Here is a 20,512-nt window from a genome sequence, read left to right as displayed (position 1 = left end):
TGGCTTCTGTTGCTTGTTCAGTGAAACAGTGCATCAGGAAACCAGACTATTTCTAAGATCAGTGAAATACGAACTTTGGTCAGCTCGTCGGGCAGACCGTGCAGCACAAATTCCCGCACAGGGCTGTGCAAATGCCTTACGTGAAGGGTCCTCATCATCTGTCTTCAGAGATACAGAAGCTCGTGGTTCAGGTAAAACCTCAGGGAGGGATTGAGGAATCCACAGCTGGTTGGTTTCAAAGACTAACCGGTCGGACCAGACCCCTGAGCTGTGGTCAGAAGCCTGGCTCAATGTCACGCAGACTCAGCACCCTAAGGGTCCGGTGGGGCCGGTGCTGTTTCCTTTACAGGCTCTCATTGTGGAGTCACTGTAGCCCCTTACACTCAGCAGGGAATCCAGCCCTCTTAGCCCCCACCCTGAGTGTTCCATGACACAAATCTCGGGAGTGTTTAATTTTCATCTTTGTTTAGGAGGATGAAGGTGGGGCAAGAGGAGAGATAAATTCACACTTAGTGACACCAAGTCACAGCCAGTACCTCCTCCTCGGAGAGCTATGTGCTCCCACAATGGTGGCTGGGGGGCTGGGCAGAGCCCCTCCTCTGGTCACAGAGGGACTCACTGCTCTGACTGCAACTGATGGGTTGGACAACCAATCCAGAGGGGACAGAGAATCTTTCCCGGGAATTTGGAACTGACACACAGAAATTAATTTCACTCATCTGGGGATTGGGAGGAGGGTGGGAATCAAATGAAACCAGAGCAGGAGAGAAAGTTACAAGTGAATGAGAGAGAGACAGAGAGACTGAACTTGTGAGAGTAAATAGTGTGAAGGAAGGATAACAATCAGGGCACAGAGGAATTCCAGCTCCTGGCTGTCTAGTGTGTCCCAGCCCATCAACACACCTGCGGGATGGTTAACATCATTCCAGTTTTGCAGATTAGGAAACAGGCTGAAAGAGACGGGGGTTGGCTTTGGGTGCACAGTTAATTTAATTGCCACTGGACCCCTCACTTCCCACTGCCTGAAGGCACCATGACCCTCACAGGGACCCTGCAGTGCTGACAGCCTAGCACCCTGATCAAAGGGACCCTGCGGGAGTGGGAACCTCTCTGAGTTTGGAGAGTTCCCTGCACCGAGATTCCATGCATCAGCCGGCTCCAGCTCACCCCAGGTTAACGTCTCCTCAGCTGTGTAGTCCCCCGACCCGCTTACCTCCCTGCCAGGCACCCCCGTTCTTACCACCGAGTGTACTGCAGGAATTCAGGCACAGGGATGCCCAAAGCAACACGAGCCCAACGGCTGTACAAACAGCAGACTCCCAGCACCACCTTGGCTCCATGGGGATAGTAGGTGTCCTCACCTTTCATGTACCTAAGGCAATCTGTTTCTTCAGCTGGAGGCTATAGAGAAAAATAAAAGGTCCAAAACATTGTTCAGTGGGGAATTCCTCCAAGGACCTGACTTCAGTGTCTACAACCAGTTGTGCTGGCCGCTCTTACCCCCGGACTTTGGGTGAGGTGGATTATTGATCAGCACAATCGCCGGTGGCCCCGCTCCTGGGCTTGGCTGCCCAGAGGGGCTGGGGGAATGGGTAAGGCCAGGGCAATCAGGAAGAGCACAGAGGACCTGACATCTCGCCTCCGCAATTGTAAACCCTTCCCCAAATCTCAAGGCATTGGACAGAGTGCAGCCACCACAATAATGAGATGTTCCCATCACTTCACTCACTCCTGTTGGTTCACTTACGTGCTGAGCATCCACTGGGTCACAGGACATGACACACAGGATGGCCAATGGGACAGGCTTTGTACTTCCCCCTGGATCCTGTTCAATCTGATGGAGGAATGATCACTCATAAACGGTTTCTCAAAAGGATACATAGACAGGAGACAAACTGCAGAGTGAATCAAATTTTAAAATATAAATGAAGATCCCCCAGTCTCCCCGCCTAAGGTTAACAGCATAAAGAAAATAGATCTTGCCTTTGATCACCAAGGTAGTGGTCACCCTCTCTCAGGAGGAAAGGAGAGTTAATCTTTGAGCAGGACACAGAATTGCTCCATCGAATTGGACCAGGACCTCTGCATTCATTCAGCAAATCTGTATAAGCTCCTACTACTTATGGGAATCTAGTAACTATACCCATTCCCAAGGCTCTTGGGCTTTATTAGTCAACAAAATAGACACGACTCCCCATCACTGGGGGCTCAGAGTTTTAGCAGAGAAAACAGGCAACATGATGGGGGTAGCAAGAGCTTGGGGAAAAATAAGAGTGATATGAGCAAAGTCAGGTGATGGTGGTGGGGTGGGAGGCAGGCAGGAGGGAATAAGGCAATCCTGGCAGATCTCAAGGAGTAATGAACTTGAAGCAGAATAGATCCGGAGGAAGAAGGAAGAGCCGGAGCCAGAGGCCCCCAGAGTGATGGGGAGAGTGTGGGCGGAGAGGCAGAGCAAGCCGGGTCCTCGAAGACCTTGGGACGACTTTGGCTCCTAATGGAATGGTGACCATTTTAGTGAGTTTTGATGGGATGGGTGATGTCCAATTTATGCTTTTGTTTTGGGTTTTCTTGGGAGGAGGTTAATTTATTTATTTTAGTGAAGGTGCTGAGGTTTGAACCCAGGATCTCATGCATGCTGAGCATGCACTGTATCACTGAGCTACACCCACCCCCTCAAATGTATGCTTTTATAGGCTCCCTCTGACTCTGTGTGGATGAGATTGTAGAAAAGCAAAGATGGAAGTAGTAGGCTATTTTGTGTCCAACAAGGGGCTGAAGGTGGCTCCTAGGAGGGCGGGGAACAGGGAGTACGTGGTTAATGAATTCAGAGTAGCCAGAATTTTCTAACAAGCTGGATTTGCTGTCTGTGTGTGTGTAAGAGAAAGAGAGAGAAAGAACATGGTTCCAACATCTGGACCTGGAAAATGGCATGGATGTCCTCTCCATCCACAGGAGACGGGACAAAATGGGGCTGAGCAGGTGGAAAGGGGCTGGAATCAGCTCAGTTCTTCAATATCATGATTAAGGAGTCTATTAGATATTGCCACAGAAATGCCTAATAGGTAGAGGAGTCTGGTTTTTTTTTTCTTTCTTTTTAACATTAAAAAATATAATTTAAATGTATTAATTTTATTATGTGAATGGATTTGGAATTTTATTTCATGCCAAGGTATATGTTATAATAGCCAAATGGAAAATATATCAGAAAAGGGGAGAAATGAGGGCTTTCACAAAAACTGACTGTCCGTAACGTAGGTAAAATTTCAACGAAAGAGTCTTCAGTGCAAAATCCTCATCTTGGTGTTACATAAAATTAAATGAAAAAGGACTATGTTGATGTATCATTATTTCATGTTACATAATAGCCCCAAACAAACACACTGTTTAACTATGAGGCTTGTAGAAATGCTATTCACTTTATTGACATAAATACAGAAATGCAGAAAGGTTCTAAGGTAGAATAAGCATCTTAGTGGAAATAATAGAGATCTGAGCATTTCACATGATATGTATGGACTGATTCAAAATTTGGAAAAGTAATTTACACAGTAGAACATACGTAAGAATGTGAAAGCAAGATGAATGAAAGAAAAAGAATATGAGTATCAGGGAGAGAGTTCCAAATGGAAAAGGCCAATCAGGGAGTTTTGGACAAATCGAGAAATTGATGGCATGTCAATTTCCAATTCTGGTTGCTTCTACCAAAAGTATAGCAGTGAGATAGAGGAGAGACCCAGGACCCAACTCCGAGGCACATTCGCAGTAAATATTTGGAAAAAAGAGGAGACGTTGGCAAAAGACCAGCCAGTGGATCGAAAGCAGAGCGATGGGCTGGAGGCCAAGTGAAGCAGGAACACGGGGGAGGAGAAATGGAAGAGCCGGGTCAAATGCTGCCAAAGGGCCATGCATGATGAAGACTAAAAACTGACCACTATATTTAGCAACGTGGGGTCACTGATGGCCTTGACAGAGCAGTTTCCATAGAGCGAGGGATCAGGGGAAAAGCCAGAGTGGGTGCAAAAGGGAATGGCTCAAGAGAATATGCAGACAGTGAGTTTAAACGACTCATTAAAGATTTGCTGCAAAGACATGGGGTGGCAATTGGTGGGGGCCAATTAGAGTCAAGGAGTGCTGTTTGTTTCTTTTAAGAGGATGGACTTTTATATACTGATAGGAGCCAACTAGCAGTAGAACAAAATAGATGAGGTAGTGACAGAGAGGATGGATGTGGGAGTGACAGCCCGGAGAAGATTGTATGGATGGGCCCCCTGGTGACTTTTGGATGACCTGGCTTTCGATGTCACCTGTAATAAGAGGTGGGGCAGCGAGAGTGAGGTCACAGACATCAGAAGGCGAGCGGATGTGCTGGGAGTTGCTGGTGAAAGTTCTTTTCTCTTGGCTTCAGTTTGCTTGGTCAAAGTAGAAAAGTAAACTTACCAGCTGAGGGACGAGAAGGAATAGTTACTGGAGTCATGAACAGAAGATATGAAAGAGACTTCAGGGACAATGGGACAGTGAAAAGAGCAGAGGGAGACGGGGGGAGTGTGCTCTCAGAAAGTTACGTTTTATCTTTGAGGTCCCCAAGTGTTGGATGTGTGATTGCCCTTCCTGCTGTCCACGAAATAAAAATTGAGTATGGTCCAGGGAAAATGCTATTTCATTCTAAGAGGCTGCCTGTTTCTCAGGAACGGTCATCTTAAACTGCAAACACTACAAAAATGTTGAAAAGAAGAACTTGTGTACCCAATGACCCACTATTTTCTATAAATTTGGTTGCTATTTAGTTCCCCTATCAATACCACAGAACCGATACTGCCTAGGATGGAGATACATCGATGCTTAAATGGAAATGAAATTTGTATCTTTTTCCTAAACTCCATGGCTTCCTTAACATCCCATTCCCCTTGGAATTTAGGGGTGTCCGGTATAAGAAATAAGAAACAGTTTGAGAAAATCCCGGCTCAGAATTACACAGCACAACCTCAGCTCAGAAGTATACAGCCATAAAAATGTTTAGAAGCAAAGCTCCATAACTACTCTTAAAGAATTTTGCAAACCTGGGCCTGCCCAGATGTTTCCAAACTGGAAAGGTACTCCAATCAGTTGACCGGTACGGGAACCAGAGGCTGGTCAGCCTTTTCTGTAAAAGCCAGAGACTAAATATTTTCAGTTTTGCAGATCATTTTGTTGTAACCATGCAGGTCTGCAATAAGAAAGCGAAGAGCACTGGGAGACACGAAACAAATGGGCATGCCCACACCCTCCCTTCCACTCAGGGCAGCTTCTCTGTGGTGGGGAGCTTTGCCACAATGACTTGTTTCTTTGTTTCCATTGGTTTCTTTGTTTCCACCTTACTGCTCAAACTCAGAACTTCAAGTGAGCCTGGTCCTTCAGCATCCATGCAGAAAGAAGGCTGAGTGGGGGTGGGGATCCCACCTGACAGAGAAGAGAGATGGCTTGTCACCATGACATGAGACAATCACACCTTCCGGGGTGAAAGGGAACAAAGATAAGGGAGGGGCACAGCAGTGGGACCCCTGGGTCACCTGCCAGGCTTGCTCTCCCTCCACGGCCACCCTGGGGGCCTGGGTGGTGTTTGAACTCAGCTACAGTGATTAGGCTGAGGGGACTCAGGATAAAGGACCCTCCCTCTCCACACCGGGTTCCAAACGCAGCCTCTCTAAGTCTACCCTCTGAATTTCTGGAACTCAGCTGGAAGAATACATGATCAGGCCAGACCCAGAGCCCAAGCCAAACACGACAAGGGTCACGTGGGGTTGTAACCCCGTGCTCAGCGGTCGGGGTCTCCTTGCAAATCTGCAGAAATCCCTGTTCTGCCTCATTCCTGGGAGAAACCCCACATCTCTTCCTGCTCTGTCTGTTCTTCTCTTGAGGCTATTGTCCTGGAGGGATGCAGAGTCCTTGAACCTGGCCCTCCAAACGTACATAAGCAGCCTGTTCAATAAAACAAATTATGCACTTTTTCACATTTGCCAGTTTTTTGATTCCAGAAAGGCTGCGGGACTCTTTATCACTGTCTCCTGTGCCCCCACCACTTGGTGGCCCTCTCCTCATGGAAACACGATTTCCCACAACTGCACCCTGCCTCCCTGCTTGTCAGAGGGGAGTGACCCACAAAGACACAGGTGTTTGTGAGGATCCTGTCCCCCAGCAGAAAGCCTACTCCTGGAGCCACGGACAGGGATCTGGCCTCCTGAGCCGCTCAGCTCTAATTGAAAGCCTAAACTGGGGACCCCGAACATTGCTGACTGACTTTCTGAGTCACCTGGGCTGGAAGGGCCTGATTTTTCTTTCCAAGAATGGATGTAGCGCAGCCTCCATTTTCAGGGCTGACATTCATGACGTATCTAGTTCCCCCAAATGCACCCCAGGAAGGAAAGGCCCTTCCATCCCACTGGTTAGAAACCCAGCCCAGGGGAGTTCCGAAGCACTGCATTGCTGTCAGGTCCAGCATCCCTGCAGAGTGGCCCCTGCCCCTGAATGAGCCCCTTCCCTGGGCCTTCCCTGCCTCGACATGACCACACCCCAGGTGGTGCTGGGGAAGGCAGGGAGTGCAGTGAGGGGAGGGGGGAAGCAGAGCCCCTTGCTCTGGAGTGAGGAGACCACAGAGAAAGGCACACATCACCCCGACCCTATACCGCAAACTCTTAGCCCCGCCAACACAGGGGCCGCTCTGCGCCCTCTCACCGTGGCTCTCCTGTGAGACTGCACCCAACCCGACATCTGGCACCCAAGCCCTACCTCCCCTCTTATGACAGATCCCGTCTTCTTGGAAACTGCCTAGCAGCGCGTATTCAAGGCCGGCAGCGGGCCTGGCGGATCTGCACTTCAGGTGCCCTACCTGGCCAGCCGTGCGTGCCTGGGCTCAGTCCTCTTTCTTGCCCACCGGTAGCCTGGGTCCACGTCCGGTGCAAGCGGAGGCCACGGAGCCCAGGCTGATCCCCACACACGGACAGGTGAGGGTGCCCCCGCCTCGCTGCCCCGCTGCCCCGCCCACTGTTGGCAGCAACACCCCAGCCTCCGGCCGGCGCCACATGCAGGTCAGGACTTCCGCGCGGCCCTGCCCTCCCCGGCCCCGCCCAGCTGTCCCATAAGCCTCCCCCCACCCCCGTCCTGGCTGTGCCCTGGCTCCCATTGGCTCCGCAAGTTCTGCCCTCGCACCACTAGACTCGGGAGGACGCACGACGCAAGCGCTAGGGGAGGGCCCCGCGGAGTTGCCATGGTTACAGGCGCCACGCTCTGCGCGGGCCGGCGTGCACTTCTGGGGCGGGTAGCGGGCTCCGGAAGTGTGCAGCTGCCCGGGACCATGGCGGTGCTTGCTGCTGGGGATGGCGGCTTGCTCGGCCGGGCGACTAGTTCTGGCCTGGTCAGTCGGCGGCCGACATCCTCTCTGGGGCGGCGTCCCACAGACGGTAAACGTACGTCCGTGCCGTCAGTGGGGCCGGCGGACATGAACCGGGGTGGGATCGGGGTTGGGGCGGTGGCCGGGGAGGGCTGTGGTGCCGGGGAGCGTGTTGGGGCGGGGCGGGGCAGGGCTTGGGCACAGCCTCAAGCTTTCCTCCCCCTCAGGCCCTGGGGCTGGGGCCGCGAGTCTGGGTCTCCCTTGGTGGCCGCGGCCTCCCAGAACCCCCCGGGAAGGGCAGGCGGAGGACCCATCATAGATGAAGCGGGGCCTTACCCGGGTTTTGAAGAGCCCCAGAATCAGATGTTGGAATGGGGTGGCTTATCAGTCTTGTTCCTCTGCAGGGAAATTTCAGTTCCATCCAGATGTTGGTTCCTTCAGTCAACCTCAGGAATAAGACACAAGGGTCAGTGCCGATAAGCAGTTATCTAAGGCTTGACTCAAAATAAACTATGCGGGGTGTAGGGATGGTAGATGGGACCCTCCCTCTTGAAGTTAGCAGTCTTCTGGAATTAGAGGCCCCAGTTGAGGATTACATCCTCATCTGCAGTAATGGAGTTTGTGAGAAACACACAGAGAAGGGAGGGGTGTGGTGGCGGTAACTCATTACAGAATCCAGGACCCTTGCCTGGCTCTTGTGTAGAAGAGTCTAGCCTTGGATAGGGCAACAGTTATCAAAGTGTATCCAAGGCCCCTGAGGTGCAAGACCATTTTCATAGAAACGCCGGGATGTCACCTGCCTTTTGCACACTCTTGCTCTCCCGAGTTCCTGCGGGGTTTTCCAGGGAAAACCTGGCCTGCGATACCACAAAACAGGGAATGCAGAGGCAGATAGGAGAATTCAGCTCTCACCAGTCCAAAAGAGATTTGCAGAAATTAAAATCACTGCTATTCTTCTCACTAATGATTTTTCTTTTGAAAAATAGAATTATATTTTGTTTAAGAGTATTAATGGTAACTTACAGTAGATTGTTAATATTTTTAAGTGAATTCATACACTTTTTCTAACTTCTTGTTTAACTTCTAACACAGGAAATATTGATAGATTAAACTCACATAAATAGCAGCCTTTTGGAGTTCTCAGTAATTGTTAAGAGTGTATAGGGTTCTGTAGAACAAGAAGTTTGAGAGCCCCTGGAGAACGGGTGCTCAGATGCTAGTCGGGTGCTTAGTGGTGTTAGACGGATGCCAAGACGTCTTCCGCAACTGCTCCCGGACTTGAAGTAATTGGCCACATGGAGATGGGTGGGCAGTGCCTCCACTTTACAAACCAGAAGCTGCTGAATGTGTCTGGAGTCTAGGCCATGGGCTGTGCAGGGATTCCCGTTGTATCTGTTCTATCTAAGCCTGGATTCCTGTGCAGAGGCCTGGCCCTGAAGACCCGCTCTCCTTTGCTCCCTGCCAGGTACCTTCTGTGTGACTTCAACCCTCCAGAGGGCTTCAACCTCCGTAGGAACGTCTGCATCCACATTGCCTTCCTCCTGAAGACCCTGCTGAAGATGGAGGAGCCGGTACTGGTGCAATTCCCTTGGGGCCACCTCTACCACTGGCAGAGTCCCGATCCCTGGTCCGACTCCTTTGACCTCCCAAGTCTCAACAGAAACATCCCTGACATTGAGTACGAGCAGTTCATTGCAGGTGAGGTGGTGGTCATTTAACTGGGGCCAGGTGGTCTTTGTTCTGGTTCCGATCTGAACATCGGGCCATCTTACTTTGGACTTGTCGGTCTGCTTAGGGACCCTGCTCATGTTTCCTACACTGCAGGTGAATTTGGTTTTTCCATAGTTTTTTCGGGAAGTCAATTTGAAGTGTATGAGCTCTATGTCCCCTCCCCTCTGAAAACCCTGGCCTCCTGGTGAGATGGAGCGGTGACAAGGAGGCCACTGCCACAGAGGCCCTTGTCCCAGAAAGAGTCGCTCGCTGTGCAGTCAGGGCTGTTCTTACCTGTAGGAAAACACGATGTGTGTGTAACATGGGCCACGTGCTGGAGAAGATATGTAACTGCCCATCCAGTATAATTTGGTCCTGCTCAAGCTACCCATTTTAAATTTTGTAAGAGGGAAGAGTTCAAGATTTTCTTTGAATAAAGGTATTTAGAGCTTATCAATTTTTTTTAAATTGAAATGTGATTGATTTACAATGTTTTGTTAGTTTCAGTTATACAGCTGTTTTGATAGTTTCAGGTATGCAGCATAGTGATTCAGTTGTACATATACATAGTCTATTCTTTTTCAGGTTCTTTTCCATTATATGTTGCAAGATACTGAATATTCTTCCCTGTGTTCTACAGTGAATCCTTGTCGTTTGTCTGTTTTACATATAGTAATTTGTATCTGTTAATCTCAAACACCTAAGTTTGTTTTATAAGCCTGTGAGTCTGTTTTTTGTTTTATAGATAAGTCCATTTGTATCATGTTTTTAAAAATTCCACATATAAATGATATCATATGATACTTGTCTTTGTCTAACTTATTTCACCTAGTGAGATAATCTCCAGTTCCATCCATGTTGCTGTAAATGGCCTTAATTCCTTCTTTGTTATGACTGAGTAATATTCTGTTATATCTAAATACCACATCTTTATCCAGTCATTTGTCAGTGAATGTTTAGGTTGCTTCTATGTCTTGGCCATTGTAAACAGTGCTCCTGTGAAAATTGGGGTGCAGGTATCTTTTGGAATGAAGGTTCCCTCTGGATATATGCCCAGGAGTGGGATTGCTGGATTAGGTGATAAGCCTTTTTTTTTTTTTTTTTTTTTTTTTTGTCTTTTGAGGAATCTCCATACTGTTTTCCACAGTGGCTGCACCAAACTACATTCCCACCAACAATGTAGGAGGGTTTCCTTTTCTCCACAGCCTCTCCGGCATTTATGGTTTGTGGACTTTTGAATGATGGCCATTCTGACTGGTGTGAAATGATAACATTGTAGTTGTGAGTTGCATTTCTCTGATAATTGAACGATATTAAGCATTTTTTATATGCCTATTGGCCATCTGTGTGTCTTCATTGGAGAATTGCTTGTTTAGTTGTTCTGCCCATTTTTGGATTTGGTTGTTTATTTTTTTCTTATTAAGTTGTATGAACTATTTATATAGTCTAGAAATTAAGCCATGGTCAGTCTCATCTTTTGCAAATATTTTCTCCCATTCCATAGGTTGTCTTTTAGTTTTACTTATGGTTTCTATTGCTGTGCAAAAGTTTATAAGTTTAATTAGGTCTCATTTATTTATTTTGGCTTTTATTTCTGTTGCTTGGGTTGCTTAGATTGCCCTACAAAAACATTGCTGAGATGTATGTCAAATAATGTTTTGCCTATGTTTTCTTGTGAGAAGTTTATAGTGTCGTGTGTAATATTTAAGTCTTTAAGCCATTTTGAATTTGTTTCTTTTTGGTTTTTTTGCGACTCTATTGTATGCTTTTGATTTGTGGTTACCTTATTCTTCAAATATATCAGCCCATTACTATATCTATTTCCTTTAGACTGATAATCACGTAGGCTCCAACACATCCTAAGAATAACGAAGAAAAAAAAAGAAAGAAAAAAATCTACATTTTCTTGCTCCCCTCTCCCATTCCCAACTTTTTTTATTTTGATGTCCTTTTTCATTTTTACATCTTTATGTTTTTTCTCTTGCAACTCGTTTTTGCATTTCCAACTATGGTTTTCCTGTTTCTATAGCATCCTGCTTCCTTTCTGTTTAGAATAGAACCTTTTAATGTCTCTGTTAGGTTCAATATTGCTGAGTTATCTCACCTCCCCCTCCCCCCTTCCCCCCAGGCCTCTGAATCCTCAGTCCAGGGAAGCTAAACCATTCTAGCCTTCATCGGTTCTGGGAAAGCAATCTTCAGAGTGGGAAAAGACATTGAAAAATAATATTCTGTGAGTTGCACTCTACCCTTGCCCAGAGATGAGAAACATCTGAAGGTGGAGGAAAACAGTTGGAGGTGGGGAACACAAAGTCTTTTCTCCTTTTGCTACTGAAGAAATGATTGCTTTTGTAATTAGTGATGATGCCCTTTAAATTGGTGAGATCGAGATTCCACAGCTTCAGCGCCTGTGAATAACCAGCTGGGAGAAAGCTCTCTAGGGCCCCTGCAGTGGGAAAGGCAGCCCCTCTGAGCACCTGTTGTTCTGTATTCTTCCTGCCTCCACACGGGTTCCCTAGACACCGTGCAGGACGATGCAGTTACCCAAGGTGGAGGACGGGGAGACCCCTGCTGTGTGGCGAGCCACAGAAGCCCACACTTGAAGGACAAAATGTAGAGTAGTGGGGCGGTCATAGGAACAGGGGATGGTTGAGACCCAGGATGGTGTCCTGGAGTCCAGCAGCCAAGGCTGGTGGGGCAGATGGGGCCCAGGGGCATGGGCAGTCCTTGAGGGATCTGAAGCAAAGATAGGAACCAAGAGACTGGATTCGTGTGGGGGTACGGCACCCCTTGGAGGCTGCGGGGCAGCTCAGTGGGCCCAGGGGGAGCGGGCACTTCCCCAAAGCTGGGTTGACAGGTCACAACCAACTCACTGGGGACCGAGAGGCACTGAGTCATTTTTAACTTTTTGTCCCTCTTCCTGGAAAAGAAACTGCTGCCTGTTAAATAGCCTGTGTCGTTAGTGAGAATTAAAGACATGAAGCAAGATTGCCTCAAAAGTCATCCATTGTGTAGTTGTTAATAAGGGTCAAATGAAAACTTGAATAGATGAAATGAAGCATTCATCAGAGGATTTGAAACTCCTTTAAAATAAAAATTCTTGCTGCCTTTGTTCTTCATTTCAGGGTTCACTTGGTGATAATAATCATAACCAAAGCAACAGCAAACCCTTACAGTACTCTGTCCTGCTGTTCCAGGAACGCTGTGTTCATGACAACCCAATGAGTTGGCACCACTATGAGTTCCACTTTAAAGGTAAGGACATTCATTAATCGCACGGCTAATAAATGGCAGAGCTGGGACTTGAACCCGAGCTCTCTGGCCCCAGAGACCCCTCTCAGCCCCTTCACTGCAGCTCATCACTTGGCATGCCCGACACAGGCCAGCATTTACGAGCAGCGTGACCTTGGCCAAGGCTGCTTCACTGCTTGGTCTCTGATTCCTCATCTGTAGAATGGGGGTGTGGGCAGTGAACTCTGTGAGCTCAGTGGTCACTTCCTCCAGCTCTGCAATTCTACTGCTTTGAGTTAGTATAGTAAGTATCCGAGCCCCTACATGGCCCACACATGGGCTGGCGCTTTGCTAGGCCCTGGGTTACGGAGCAAAGTAAGATCCGCCTGCTCCTCCGAGGAGCCTGTGTCCCTCCACGGCAAACAGCTGCGAGGCCCAGGCTCCCTCGCTGGCGGTCGGGGGCTGGGCAGGAAATTCTGATAAGAGAAGATGGAGGCAGAGCCCCTCCGGGAACAGTGGTGGCCACACAGCTCTCAGGAGCGAGAGCCTCTGTCCAGGCTGCTGACAGGGGGATCCTCATGAGGCCAGTATTCCCCCCAACCTAAGCCCTCAGGACAAAGATCCAGCCATCCCTGCAGTGTCACCATAGAGCCAGTCCATCCTCATCACTGTGCCTCTGTGCTCCTTTGTCCTCGGGCCTCTCTTCCCCCTACACCCAGAAGACTCTTCTCCCTCTCTTCTCTGAGTGCCCCCTCACTTCACCCGTGATCCCTGCTTCCTGGGCCACCATCACTGGAGTTGACGCTTTGCACCTTCACAACCCCGTTTGATCAGGAGCCTGGGTTGGCCTTGTGCTCACTTTCCACCTTCAGATGATTGCTCCTCCCCTCGTGGGAGCACATGGAAAACCCAGATCCTTTCCTAGCAGTGCCTGCCACCCTGGCCTCCCTGCTCATCTGCCTCAGTCAGGAGCACCTGGACCACCAGCTCTGTATTGCCTCGCCTCCTACCATCAAGACGTCAAAGTTCATTCTCCTTCCACCTCCCAGTATGGTCATTGTAGGGTCTTCTTCTCCATCAGCCTGAGCCAGCCACCCCCCATTCACCCTACCCCCGGGCTCATACCCGGGCGTGTCTCCACCCCAGGTCCAGCCTCTCTCCTTTAAGTGCCCACCTCTAGCCGTCCAGCTTCTTCTCCACCAGCCTCCCTGGCCCTCCTTCACCCTCACTGGGGCATCATGCGCTGACTCCTCTGCTTTCCTGCCTGTCCACGTTCCTCTTACTTCCACTTCCCCACCTTCCAGCTCTGCATCCACAGTCAGCACTCTCTTTATGACAGACAAAACGCCCTTGAGCCTTGACCTTTTCAGTTCCTCACCAGGCCGACTTCCATCTCGGTTCACCCAGCTCTACTTGTTCTGAGCCTGCAGGCAGCAGGCTCTCCCAGCACAGATTTCCAAGACTACAAATCAATGCCCACCATGTTGCCGCTGCCAGGCAATCCTCCAGGATTTCTATAGTGAGCACATTTCACCACTTATCACTCAGTGGTGTCAACATTCTCTGCTCTCTGCACACCTCTAACCTTCCCTCTGTCTCTTCCCTGACTCCCAGCAGATGGTCATGCCTCCTGCTTCAGAGAGAATGACATGTCACTGGAAAGGAACTCGCTCACCTGCAGCAAATCTGCTCACCTCACCTTTTATCTGTCCCTTTCCCACCTGGACTGTAGCTGTAGTTGTTCTTAATTCAGTGAGTTTAGTTGACATATATACACACAGTTAAAAGCATAGCACACTATCGGCTACCTTCTAGGGGTTACTTTTTCAATTTAACATGGAGTGTGTGATTCATCCACTTCATTGCATGTACCTGCAGTTCATTTGTTTTAACTGATCTTAAATGTTGTGTGTGTGAAAGTAACACAAGGCAAGGGTAAGCCAGGATTCAGGATGCTGGTTACTTCCTGTGAGAAGAGGCCAAGAGCAGGATAGGTAAAGAGGACACAGTATGTCACTGTCAATATTCCTGTTATGATGCTGGGTGATAGGTTCATAACTGTGTCTTATAATATTAATTTTAATACATAAATAATTCTGACAGGCAAATAAGATGAGAATGTGTCATGAACCAAGACATACAATGGGTAATATTACATCATTATTGTTATGTAATCTTGTTATATTATATATTAATCATAATCTTACATTATTTGTTATGGGTTATATATTATATAGATGCATGAATAATATATTATGTATATAAACACCTACATATGCATTATATACTATCTGCTAATAAATAAACAGAAGATAATATGCTAGTATATCTTCTATTATGTATTATTTAATAATTAATAACATACTCTATCCTGTTATATGACATGGAACATAATCTTTAATAAAATAAGAAATCTGTCAATATATATTGGTAATTAATAAAATTAAAAAAAACAGCCCACAGCTTTTAACGCCGACACCGCTCCAGCTGTCACTGTGATTTCTCTTCCCTTTCATGGCCGAGGTCCTCACAGTGCTATCCGTTCCCCCTTTCATCTCCTTATCCTGAACCTTCCTCCTCCTCCCATCCCATGCTGCCTTCTGCCCCGTGGCCCCTCTAGTCTCCAGCGGCCTCTGGGGCACTGATCTGCGGGCACGGTCTCAGGCCCCAGCTCACCTGCCTGTCCGCCGCCTCTGCCACCGCTGGTGGGGGCGGGGCGGGGGTCAGAGTGCACCCCTTGTCCTGGAAGAGAACACAGCACAGACTGTGACCAGCAGCAGGTGTGGCCGGGAACTGCAGGACTTGGGGGAGAGCCAGACTGTCTGCATCCAGACCTGGGGCACTTGGAGTGTGAAGAAGCCCCGTCCTCACTGCCCCTGAAGTGAGGAAAACACCCTCAGGTGAGTTAAAGTGCTTATGACCTAGGTCTGTTGGCTGGAAAGGACAAACGGGCCCCTAAGGGGAGGGTAGTTGATGTTCCAGGCCCCACCAAAGCCCTAAGGGCTGGCGGGGAACCAGGCTGGACGCTCCACTGGACCCAGTGCCCCCTCGGGGGTGGGGCCTTCGGGAACAAGCAGAAAGCCCTCTGTCTCTGGGGGGGAACGGGGCAGTGTGGGAGCATCCCTGAAGCGAGTCAAGTGAAGTCAGGGCCTGTGGGATCCATTTGTATGGCCACATCGAGCCTCAGCAGAAGCCACAGCAGGAGTGGATTCCTGTCTCTCCAGCTGTCATCCTCGTGTCTGAGTGCCAGGTTTCAGACCCGATCCCCTGGGGCGCTAGGACAGTTATAGAAAGAGGCGGCTCGGGGAGGCCTCAAGAGGGTGGTACTGGCCTTGCTGCCAACACGATTACATGAAGATCAAACAATCCATCGATGGGAAGAAAATAAGAACCATGGTCACCTCTGGACCCCAAGCTTAGACGTGGTGCATGGGGGACATTTATCGACAATTCAGCGAGGTTCTGGCCAGAGCTAGAGGCCAGGGCAGCAAGCCGGGAGTGACCCTGAGGAGCATCATTGTGCAGAGGCTGGACTGGGTGTCTGCAGGCTCCTCCCAGGAGAAGCCTCAGAGTTTGGGAAGTGGCTAACATGGTTCCTTCATGTCACCAGCAAGTGGTGCCACCTGTGGAAAATCAGCTGTGATCCTGAGATGGGTCAGCCCTGGGTGATGTGATAAAGGCTCCTACAAGAGGGGGCGCCAGATGGACAGTGAACCAACCAACAGGCTGATGAGATTCCCACCTGTGTTTATCGTGCTTTCGTAGCCAAAAATGAGGAGAGAGTTGAATGGCTCACCATGAATATTTTAACAACTTTAGAGAGTTCCATGTCTCACTGCATTTAAGTGTCACCTGGAAGAATTCAAGCAGTGTCTAGACCCAGGGGAGGCAAACGGCCTCTCGGTTCCTCTTCAACCTGGCAAACCCAGCAGCCCTCTATGGCCAGACCTTGGCAAGTGCCTTCCCTTGTTATAACAAAACCCTTCCCCCGCACGCCTGTGGTAAGCTTTTGTTTTTTTTAATTAATGGGAATGAAGGTACCTTACAGCCTCCACAGACTTTTCCTTAGGGCTTCTCTCCTTAGACCCGGGCCCCCCGCTGCCCTGGGTCCTGCACTGCAGAAGGTTCCCCTGGCCCTGACACTTCCTCTGGCCACGCCCTCCATCGGGTGGAGTCAGCAAGGCCAAGGGGACATGGTCATTGGCTCCATCCCATGCTCTAGAAACCCAGGACGCCGAATGCCCTGCCTCAGCAGCCCCTGACCCATTTCTAGTGCCTGCACCGGCTCTCCCCGGAGTTCAGATTCCCAGGACTCACAGAGAGGCCAAAGGGCAGCTGTTTGCATGGAGGTTATAGGCAGAGCCCGGACGTGAAATCTGAGTGTCCCCCTGTGCACATCCAAGGCCACTTATGGCAAGGGATGGACCCAGCATTGGGAAGAAAAGGGTCAGGCTAGTGATCAGAGTCTGGGAATCAGCTCTCCCCACACACTCACTTTCTTTGCAGGACTCCCCTGAGTCTGGTTGTTCTAATTTTGAACCTGGCCTTCCCCCTTATAATGAATGTATATTTGTAAAGGCAGGACTTTAGAACCTACTGCACTTAAAATGTTTAGATATATAGAATGTGAGCTCCCAGGTATGCTCTGGCCCTGCACTTCCAAGGGTCCAGAGCATTTATGTTGGCTCTACTGAGACTGTAAGTGGCAAAGACCATCTCCAGAGAGGAGGGGCTCCTGCTTCACGGTCCGAAGTCAGGATCTTCTGAGCGGATAAAACAATGGACACTGAGACCCTCAATTGTAAATTGATTTAGAATAACGCCAAAGGTGTGTATGACGTGTGTGTGCACACGCACGCACCTGGGGAATTGTGTGGTACATGACTGTGAGTGTGTGTGTGGCTGTGCGCGCACGCGCCTGGGGATGTGTGTGGTTGTGTGTATGCTATGTGTGTGTGTGCGTCTGAGGACGTGTATGGTTGTGTGTATGGTATGTGTGTGTGTGGTACATGAGTCCATGTACGTGTGTGTGTAGGGAATGTATGTGGGCCAGAGTCAGTGCGTCTGCACGTGTGTTTGTGTGTATGTGCATGCATTTGTTTTAACAGTAGAAGCTGTCCTTTAGAATTATGAAGTAGTAAAATTTGTATGATGTCTTTTGCTGTATAATTCAAAATTAAAAAAATCTTCAGTCACTAGAAATTTATTCCCCCCGATTCTGACTTTATTTTTCCATATTGATATGTCTTCATTTTACTGATGAAGAAACTTAGCTTAGAGATGTTAACTGACTCAACCAAGGACATGGAGCTCGCGCACCCAGGGCCAGGACGCAGTCCAAGCCACGCTGCTCCAGAGGCCTGGAGCCCTACTCAAGATCACGCGTTGCCTCTTGGCGGGGGAACAGATTCTGATGGGCTGTGGCCAGCGTGCAGGCTGCCCAAACTGGGGACACGGGAAGCCGGGCAGAGAGTACCAGACAGCAGAGAAGAGTGAAGCCCTGCTCAGAAATTAGATACGTTCCTAGATCTTGGATGAGTAAGGAGGCTCACTGCTCATCCTTGATCCCTTTGCTGGTGGCCAAAAGGGACCAAGGTCCACGAGAGCACTTCTGGGAGCTGCCTGCCAAAACCTGCAAAAGGACTGCTCAGGACTGGCTCTGCAGTAGGAGCAGAGGAAGGAAATGTCACCTCCTGGTGGACATTATTGGTTATGGCAGTAGGAGGCCTAGCAGCCTCGGTATAGTGGTGGCAGGACAGGGTCCTAGTGGATGATCGTTTTCACCTCTCTTAAAAATCATTGCTTCATATATTGTATCCATTTTGTGGTTTATTTTAGGGTGGTAAATATGGTCTCTGTTACTCCATATTAGCTGGATTGATTAATTTTTTTATTGTTAATTTTCTCTTCAATGATTTGGAAGCTATATTGCCTTTTAATGAAAATTCTCTCTAAATTTTTATAAATCATCTCTAAGTTCATAACTTTATATGTAATTGGACCAGTATTCCTATAACACTATCAAAACTGAAATAACCTATTAGATCCCGTTCCTCAATAATGATAAATTTAGCATATTTTACCTCTCTGCTGTTCCAGATAGTGTGTGTGTGCGTTTGTGTGTGTGTGTGTGTGTGTGTGTGTGTGTGTGTGTGTATGTGTCCTCCAGTTACTATGTTTAGACAGTTGCTTCCAGTTTGTTATATTAACAATGAAATATAGCTATAAACTTCCTGGATTTCATTGCTCACTACCACTATTTAATACCATGTCTTTCCCACTTTTGAGTTATTTACTTATCGGACTTTTCAAATCAACTGGACACATGATTGGCTAAGTTTTTTCGAGAAGTGGACTTGGAACACTTTCATGTCTATATGAAGCTTTATGTTCTCCTCCTCAACAACTCTCAGGGTGTTGTTGATGGCCCAAGCCTTGTTTTAAAATATGGCATTGTTTTTCATCACCAAAAAAACAAAAAAGTTTTCTTGATTTAAATTGCTGTCTTTTTATGACTGGCTAGTCTTTTCTGGTGGATAGAGATTTACTTAACCTTCCCCCTTCTTTTCGCCATAACTCGGATTCATTGAGATGCATGTTTTTACCATTTCTCAGATGGGCTTCCGCTTTGACTTCCACTTTAAACCATCACCCCACTCTTTTTCTCCATGCTTATTCCTGAAAAAGTGAGCTCTCTATCGGATTAAAGGTGGTTCCCGTCAGAGATGTGTGGCTCCCTGTCCAAAGGTCCAAATGAAGAGTAAAGGAAAGATTCCTGTTTCTGGTGGTTACATTTTGTCAGCTTAGAGATCTAGTTATCCGTGTGGCTGCGGTGGAATCTGCAATATCTTGGCTCAGAGTTTCCTTTTTCTGGCTTACTAGGGGAGCCGCAATAGCTGGGGTCACGGCGCTGTGGCCGTTATCAGGATCCCGGGACTGAGGCAGCCCCTCTCCCCCCTTGTTATTTTGATCTTGCAAACTGGGTCCCAGCTATGCGAACCCTGCACCTGGCGGCCAGGATCGCCCCCCACGTGACGTGTCCCCAGTTCCTCGGCGTCCCTCACTGCTATCAGCTAGCTCCAGTAAGGGTGCGAGCTGGCTTCCACTGCGGTCTTTCCTCCTTCCTCTCCAGGCAGGCCGTCCTTTCCCACTAGATGTCCCTATACATTCTCTCCTGTGCTACATAAGCTGAAGGAATTCCTCAGGGTTTCCAGCAGGTACATGGCGCTCTTCTATGTTTGGACCCCTTCAGTGCTTGTAGTGGAAGTTTAGGAGGTGGAAAGGAAGAGCTTGGGGGTTCTCCGTATCTAGGGGCTCCCTATCCAGCAGATTCAACTAACTGTGGTTTGAAAATATTCATGAAAAAAACAGTTTCAAAAAGCAACACTTGAATTTGCCATTCATTGACAACTACTTACATAGCATTCATGTTGTATTAGATACAGTGAGTAATCCAGAGATGATTTGAAGATATATATAAAGTACATGGGAGGGTGCACATAAGTTCCATGCAAGTCCTATGCCATTTTATACAAGAGGCGTCAGCATCCATGGATGTTGACTTCAGGGGGGAGTCCTGGAACCAGTGCCCCATGGTTACCAAGGGATGACTAGAAGTCCAGGCTCCTTATCCCAGCCTGTCAGGTCCCCATGTGGTCTGAAACCTACCTGTACCACACTTCCCTTGTCACTCTCCTCCAGCCCTGGCAGACTGTCCTTCGATTTTTGAACAGGCCACACTCACTGTGCTTCATATCTGGCCCCTAGAAATACCCGTTACTTTCTGAGCATGGCTCTGCTTTCACAAAAAGGGCTGCATTGTCACTAGAGAAGACACTGTGGGATTTCCTTTAAAAACTGAAAATAGACTTAACTCATGATCCAGCCTTCCCACTCCCGGGCATATGTCAGAAGAAAACTCTAATTCAAAAAGTCACATGCACCTCAATGCTCACAGCAGCACTATTTATAATAGCCAGGACATGGCAAAAACGCAAATGTCCGTCGACAGCTGACTAGATAAAGATGTAGTAGTATATTTATACAAAGGAATACTACTCAACCATTAAGAAGAACAAAATAATGTCATTTGCAGCAACATAGATGGATGTAGAGATAGTCATTCTAAGTGAAGTAAGCCAGAAAAAGAGAAGAATGCCATATAATATCACTTATACAAGTAGACAATCCCAATTGATTAGCCCATAAAAA

The 20,512-nt window shown here is 48.2% G+C and overlaps 2 protein-coding genes across 30 annotated transcripts in view; one reads left to right on the top strand and one right to left on the bottom strand.

The window, feature by feature from the left end:
• LOC141578001 (uncharacterized) overlaps positions 1-7,089 on the bottom strand; it is a 147,862-nt gene extending 140,773 nt beyond the window's left edge. For 15 of the 16 annotated variants that reach the window (XM_074366440.1, XM_074366441.1, XM_074366442.1 and 12 more), the window contains exons 1-6: positions 6,863-7,089; positions 5,058-5,436; positions 4,305-4,440; positions 1,748-1,834; positions 1,241-1,401; positions 904-950 (exon numbers count right to left, since the gene is read on the bottom strand). In XM_074366440.1, coding sequence (XP_074222541.1) covers positions 904-950; positions 1,241-1,401; positions 1,748-1,834; positions 4,305-4,346 — 337 coding nt within the window. In that variant the 5' untranslated portion in view covers positions 4,347-4,440; positions 5,058-5,436; positions 6,863-7,089. The remainder of the gene's footprint in view (positions 1-903; positions 951-1,240; positions 1,402-1,747; positions 1,835-4,304; positions 4,441-5,057; positions 5,437-6,862) is intronic. The other variant, XM_074366455.1, reaches the window with a different exon arrangement.
• Positions 7,090-7,195: 106 nt separating this feature from the next.
• LOC141578002 (GDP-fucose protein O-fucosyltransferase 2-like) lies at positions 7,196-19,357 on the top strand. 14 transcript variants are annotated; one of them, XR_012507819.1, is made up of 6 exons: positions 7,196-7,439; positions 7,768-7,829; positions 8,829-9,061; positions 12,268-12,325; positions 13,230-15,201; positions 15,912-19,342. XR_012507819.1 is itself a non-coding variant. In XM_074366456.1 (5 exons), exons 1-4 carry the CDS (start codon positions 7,350-7,352, stop codon positions 12,282-12,284), a joined length of 402 nt encoding a protein of 133 aa, XP_074222557.1. In that variant the 5' UTR covers positions 7,196-7,349; the 3' UTR covers positions 12,285-12,325; positions 13,230-19,346. The 14 variants fall into 14 exon arrangements, 5 of the variants coding, with proteins under 5 accessions (XP_074222557.1, XP_074222560.1, XP_074222561.1 ...); XR_012507825.1 differs by adding an exon at positions 11,202-11,303 and having other exon boundaries at positions 7,205-7,439; positions 12,196-12,325; positions 13,919-19,353; XR_012507824.1 differs by adding an exon at positions 11,202-11,368 and having other exon boundaries at positions 7,209-7,439; positions 12,196-12,325; positions 13,919-19,349.
• The last annotated feature ends 1,155 nt before the right edge of the window (positions 19,358-20,512 follow it).

The sequence above is a fragment of the Camelus bactrianus genome, chromosome 6, assembly GCF_048773025.1.
Source record: "Camelus bactrianus isolate YW-2024 breed Bactrian camel chromosome 6, ASM4877302v1, whole genome shotgun sequence".
Taxonomy (NCBI): Eukaryota; Metazoa; Chordata; class Mammalia; order Artiodactyla; family Camelidae; genus Camelus; species Camelus bactrianus.
The sequence above is the reverse complement of the archived record's forward strand: the minus strand, read 5'-3'. Positions and strand labels throughout refer to the sequence as shown.

Excerpts from the sequence above, each read along its gene's own strand:
- LOC141578002 (XM_074366459.1), top strand. The coding sequence starts at position 7,350 with ATGGCGGCTTGCTCGGCCGGGCGACTAGTTCTGGCCTGGTCAGTCGGC. Across the intron at positions 7,440-7,767 it reads GCGTCCCACAGACGGTAAAC|GGAAATTTCAGTTCCATCCA; the intron begins GTACGTCCGTGC and ends GTTCCTCTGCAG. Across the intron at positions 7,830-8,828 it reads CTCAGGAATAAGACACAAGG|GTACCTTCTGTGTGACTTCA; the intron begins GTCAGTGCCGAT and ends GCTCCCTGCCAG.